Source organism: Carassius gibelio, chromosome B10 (genome assembly GCF_023724105.1).
Source record: "Carassius gibelio isolate Cgi1373 ecotype wild population from Czech Republic chromosome B10, carGib1.2-hapl.c, whole genome shotgun sequence".
Taxonomy (NCBI): Eukaryota; Metazoa; Chordata; class Actinopteri; order Cypriniformes; family Cyprinidae; genus Carassius; species Carassius gibelio.
The window spans coordinates 12,655,717-12,661,716 of record NC_068405.1 but is presented as its reverse complement, the minus strand read 5'-3'; the positions used below and the strand labels follow the sequence as shown (position 1 = coordinate 12,661,716).

General features: G+C 36.7%; 1 protein-coding gene across 1 annotated transcript; it reads left to right on the top strand.

The window, feature by feature from the left end:
* Positions 1-283: 283 nt before the first annotated feature.
* Positions 284-5,763, top strand: pcolcea (procollagen C-endopeptidase enhancer a). Its single transcript, XM_052567340.1, has 9 exons — positions 284-452; positions 2,571-2,679; positions 2,762-3,020; positions 3,186-3,310; positions 3,620-3,756; positions 3,874-4,184; positions 4,267-4,347; positions 5,013-5,183; positions 5,296-5,763. Exons 1-9 carry the CDS (start codon positions 340-342, stop codon positions 5,424-5,426), a joined length of 1,437 nt encoding a protein of 478 aa, XP_052423300.1. The 5' UTR covers positions 284-339; the 3' UTR covers positions 5,427-5,763.
* Positions 5,764-6,000: the final 237 nt, after the last annotated feature.

Sequence of the window (6,000 nt, the reverse complement as noted above, 5' to 3'; positions counted from 1 at the left end):
ATCACACCTAAAACCTGACATCCTGAGCAGCATGGAGAGCTTCCCTTGAAAAACAACCTAGTTTAATCAAACAGAATGGCTTTCATTTTCAATGGCTCCTACAGAGTTTGCATTGCAATTGTTTCTTTTTCTTTTCTACTTTTGTTGATGCAGCATTTCTCCCTTTGGCCAAAGTCAGTGAGGCTGTTGTTCAATCCAAGGTGAACATCTGGCTCTAATTAAAGCCTCTCCTGCTAGTCCCCCCACAGCGTCACTTTCCCACTCCCTCTACTCTTTCCTCAGCATCCCTCCCTCCAAACCTCCTCCTCTCCGTGTCATGTGTCCCGTGGCTGCGTCTGCATGTGGATCTCAGTACTGAGGAATATGGAGCGTCTGACTGCTTTGTGGAGTTTGGGGATTCTCCTGTTTATGAGTTTTGGAGGGGTCTTGTGTCAAACCACCAACTACACCAGGTGTGTGGTAGGACTGTGCATGAGTATGAGATAAATAACCCAATTTTTTTATTTTTTTTTTATTTATTTTTTTACAAACCCTCATGAGCTTCTACTGCAACAGCTGATTGAACTTGCTAGCTTGCACTTTTACAGCTTTAAAGTGTTTATGTCTGGACAGTAAATGTTATTTTTGAGTCTTTAAACACATGGAGTGTGCAGTTTATGTATTCTAAAGAATAATGATTATAGATTTATAAGGGGTTGCAGATGGAAATACTTTGAGTTAGTGTGCTTTCAGGGTGAATCAGGTCATTTTGAATCAGGTCCAGCTTTCCTTTGCAGGGAGTGTCATTACTTTTACTGAAAAAAACAGATGGATTGTTTGTTAAATAATGACTAGACTGAACGATTTGGCCGACATCCTTATGGGCAAAAATTCTGGATTTTTTTGTGTGCTATTGAGCCTTTTGCAGTTGCAGGAAAATGAAATGTCTGTACATATAACTTTGTCTTATTTGGTGAAATTTTGTTGAATGTTTGTGCTGCTCTCTTCCAACAATAAATGTAGCCAGAATGTTATTTTTTTAACATTTAACATTTTATAACATTTTTTTAATAAGTGCTTCTCAATAATGATGTGAAACATGACTGAAATTTCTGTGCCTGCTAATAGGAGTCAAATGTCAACAACATTTATTTAATTGTTGTTTTAGGATGGAAACTTAAGAAAAGAATATTTGAACAGAAAAGTCTACACTTAATAAAAATATATTTAATTTAATTTAATTTAATTTAATTTAATTTAATTTAATTTTAAATGTGTCCCTTTATATGTGTTGAATTATTTCTAAAACTGAAATATAATTATGCATAACTTATTTCCAATGGATTGTGACATTTGAAAGTTGTTCTAATTTTATATGCATGGCAAATCAGTCTCATTTACTTCCTAATTTTTATTAACACAGTAAATATTTGAAAAGGTCACTGAAATTATACCTTGCAGTAAACATCCCCCATTGCTGAGTGCAGAGAATCTGTCCCAGACGGGGTCTGTGGGAGTGACTGCATAATGACCAGGCTTTTCGTCTGAGTTTTCTGTCCCTGCACCATTACATCACAATAGAGCTCTGTTTTATTTTACAGTGTCATGGAGTTTAAGTCTTTAAACATATGTTGCTCTAGGCTTCAGTGAATGTTATCAAAACAATAACACATTTCAGGACATTCAAAAAGGATTCTGAGCCATCAGTGGTCTCCGAAATACTGCCAGTGATGTTATAAATGCTGAACAAAAGTGTCTGCCTCTGTGAAACAGCTTTGAAAATGTATAGCCTGCAAAACTCATAAAGTACAACCAAACTACAGTCCAGCTGCTCTTCTGAAGAAAAAAATTAGCAATACTAATTAAAAGCTACTTAAAAGAGACAATATATTTTTAATATAACTACTGTATGCAATAATGTAATTTATATTACTTGTGCACTTTTTCTGCCGCAAAAACAAAAGTATCTGAATAAATTAACTTATCTTAATATGGGTGACAACATTAAACTTTACATTTACACAAGATCATACAATCTAATTTATATAACTGAGTAATATAAAGTGTACTAATGAATACTGGGCTATTCAAAATGCAGTAATACACTAAAATCCAGTGTTTAATTATGCAGTGTTGAGCTGGAATTGAATGTGAATTATATTATTATGTTTAAAGTCTTCCAATTTTTTAAAGGGGTCAGATGTGTTTTTTATTGAATTTTGAAATTGATTTAGTAAACGTTTCTGTCATTAATCTAGTTTAAGTGTATTTTGTCTGTCTGAAATGCATCACATAAAATGAAAGCTGTATACACTGACATTTCATTTATGTACTGAATAACAATATTGTAAAACAGGTATCTTCAATAGCTTCTGGTTGGAAAACTATTCTCATAATTCATTTTCTGAGTTGTGGGTCCATCTGTGTGCATCTCTTTGCACTTTGTGAAGTTATGTCTCCTGCAAACAATGTGTTGGTCAAGAGTTTGACCCACCTCTCAAAAGCTGTGTTTATCATGCAATAAAAACACATTCAGCATTTCCTCATAGCCACCAGAAATCCTTCTCTTTCACTCTTCCTCGCTCATCCAGGCCTGTGTTTAAGTGTGGCGGTGATCTGGTTGGAGACTCAGGCTTTGTGGGCAGTGAAGGATTCCCATCATTCTACAAACCCAACAGCAAATGTACCTGGTACATCACAGTGAGTTCACTTTGAGTTCACACTCCACACTCGGGAAATCATATCGTAAAAGCCTTTAAGGAGCTCTGTCTCTTTCTACTAGGTTCCAGAGGGCAATGTAGTCATGCTGTCCTTCAGGATTTTTGACCTGGAGGCTGATCCTCTCTGCCGCTACGACTATGTGGATGTGTATAACGGACACTCTAATATGGTACAGAAGCTCGGGCGATTCTGTGGAACTTTCCGGCCTGGAGCTCTCATTTCCACATCCAACACCATGATGGTAGAGATGGTGTCAGATTCAGGAACGGGAGGAAGAGGGTTCCTGGCCTACTTCAGTGGAGGAAAGCCACATGTGGATGGTGAACTCAAAGATATCAAATCCTAAACGTGTTGTTATTGACTCTGTCAGAATTCTGTGTGGACTGAAAATACTTGGTTCTGGAAACTTTATTTTTTGACTAGAGCTCATGCATATTAAAGAGTGAATATGTGTAGCCTCAATGGCCTTTTTTCCTTTTTTTCAGAGCACCAGTTTTGTGGCGGGAAGCTCACAAAGTCTCAGGGCTCAATCAAAACTCCCAACTGGCCTGAGAAAAATTATCCAGCGGGCATCAGCTGTTCTTGGCTTATAACAGTGGAGCCGGACATGGTCAGGAAAAAACATAACCCCTGCAGTACAGATCATTTCATGCTGAATAGGTGGCAGCACACCAGATGCTTTTTGCAGCCTGTTCAATAAATGATAAGAAACAAGCCTGTCAGGAAACATGGCTTTCCTTAGCTTGAATGTTGGATATTTTCCAATATATTTTATTTTACTTCAGAACTTTTTCCAGAATACAAATATTATTTTTTTGATGTTAAACTTTGGGTTGAACCCCCCTCCCCCTTAAAAAAAGAAAATAATAAATACAATGAATTAATTAAAATGTGAGATTTGGGGGTTTTGTGTTTTTAGGTGATTGAGGTGAAGTTTGATAAGTTTGATGTGGAGTCTGACACATACTGCCGCTTCGACTATGTGGCGTTCTTTAACGGAGGAGAGAAAGATGATTCAAGGCGCATCGGAAAATACTGCGGAGACACTGCGCCTCGGTCAGTTATCACATTCATCTCTTTGACTGCCATTTTATTATGAATATCATATGTTTGAAGCTAAACCAGAATGTTTTACAGTTGCATTCATCCCTGTTTTTTATGTCCCATCTGCAGGGACATTATTTCCAATGGCAATGTGCTGTTAGTGCAGTTTGTATCCGACCTCAGCGTGACCTCAGATGGATTCATGGCGTCATACACTAGCATCCCACGTGGCCTCCGTAGTCCGACTGCAGGTGGCGATGTTGCATCAGGGCCAAGAGTGTCATCCACAGCCACAAAACCCCTTCTCACCCCAGTCAAACCGGTGAATCCTGTGGTCTTTACAACAGAAGCAACAACTACGACCACTACTAAACAGCCAAAGACGCGAGCCAAACCCGTTAGACCACCCATTGAACCAAAGCCAGATGAATCCAGACCAAGTGAGGAAGAGATAAGAGGAACAAATGATGCTGGTTATGGTAGATTAGAACTTATTATAACATTGTTAAATCTATGTTTCAGCCACAGGCACGAATCCAGTGTGTCCAAAGGCATGTAAAAGAGAAGGAACCATCAAGACTAGTTTCTGTGCTAGTGAATTTGGTAAGTCATTACATATTTTTTTTACTCAAAAATTGCAAGTAAATTATATAGTTAATTACAAATTAACATCAAGTAACACATTTAATGAGAGAATACATTTCTGATTAGAAAGACTGAAATGGTATTTTGTTGTTTTGGTAACAACTATTAACTACTCTGAAAAACGTTTCTGCTGCTCATAAAATGTACTTCTATTATTAATGCTAAAAAGAAACCCTTGATTCATTTAATCAGGATTCTTTGATGGATAGAAAGTTTAGAACAGTTTTTGTCTTTACTGCCTCATTTGATCAACCTAATGCATCTTGGTAACACTTTAGAATAAGGTTCCATTAGTTAATGTTAGTTAATGTATTAATTAACATGAACAAACAATGAATAATACATTTATTACTGTATTTATTCATCTTTGTTAATATTAGTTAATGGAAATACAGTTATTCATTGTTAGTTCATGGTAATTCACAGTGCATTAACTAATGTTAACAAGCACAACTTTTGATTTAAATAATGCATTAGTAAATGTTGAAATTAACATGAACTAAGAATTATAAATGCTCTAGAAGGATTGTTCTTGCTTAGTTCATTTTAACGAAAGTAGTTAACTAACATTAACTAATGGAACCTTATTCTAAAGTGTTACCTGCATCTTTGCTCAATTTCAGTTATCACCGGTAAGCTGACAGCTCTGACTTCTGGACCAAGTGAAAGTATGCAGGCCACAGTGTCCTTAATTAAGGCTTACAAGACTGGTAGTCTTACAATCACCCAAGCTGGAGAAACCATGTCTGTCAAGCTTGTGATGCCCTGCAAGAAATGTCCATTGCTGCGCAGAGGTATATGGCTATATGTGCACATAAATACACACCTGTGTCCGATTCCTTGGACTTTATTCAGCGTTAATTTCTTACATATCAGCCAATTATTTATTTATGGTGTCTTCATTAGGTCAAAACTATATCCTGATGGGTCATGTGGATGAGGGAGGCCATGGTGTTCTCACTCCTGGTAGTTTCACTGCCCTGTACAAAACCCCACACCACAAGATACTGAACAACATCAACAAGCAGCCATGCTGATCTCATCACTCAGATCCATGTTAGCACGATCAACCTTCAGAGCACAGACACTAGATGAAAGCCATGGACAGTGATTAGACAACGGCCCAGAACTAGTCTGGATATTGAGAGGTATTTTTTTGGCATTGCAATATAATGCTCAGGAAGTTAAACACACAGTTTCCAATCAGCTATGGTGCTTTTCAAACTTCTCAACTCAGAACTGAATTGTAAAGTAAAGATATTTTTCATACAGTATGAGTCTACATATACACACAGAGAGATGTCACAAAATATATTTGTAATTTATGATGATGTCTTCTAATACAGGATTTGTATAATACATTATTGCATTGAATTTATGCCTGTGTTGTTTTATTGGGATAGGCCTTTTCTGTATATTGAAGGCTTGTTTTGGTTCAGAATACACGATCGACACCAATTTAAAACATGAGCGCATACTAAACTGATGATGTGGTAATAATAATAATAATAATAACAACACTTCTTTATTTCTTTTCCTTTTCCCTTCTCTCTTTCTGTGTATGGAATAGCTTAATACCATTGCTTCATTGATTGTTAACTAAAACTATTA

Coding starts and splice junctions, on each gene's coding strand:
- pcolcea (XM_052567340.1), top strand. CDS start 340: ATGTGGATCTCAGTACTGAGGAATATGGAGCGTCTGACTGCTTTGTGG. Junction 453..2,570: donor CAAACCACCAACTACACCAG/GTGTGTGGTAGG, acceptor TCGCTCATCCAG/GCCTGTGTTTAAGTGTGGCG. Junction 3,021..3,185: donor AGGAAAGCCACATGTGGATG/GTGAACTCAAAG, acceptor CCTTTTTTTCAG/AGCACCAGTTTTGTGGCGGG.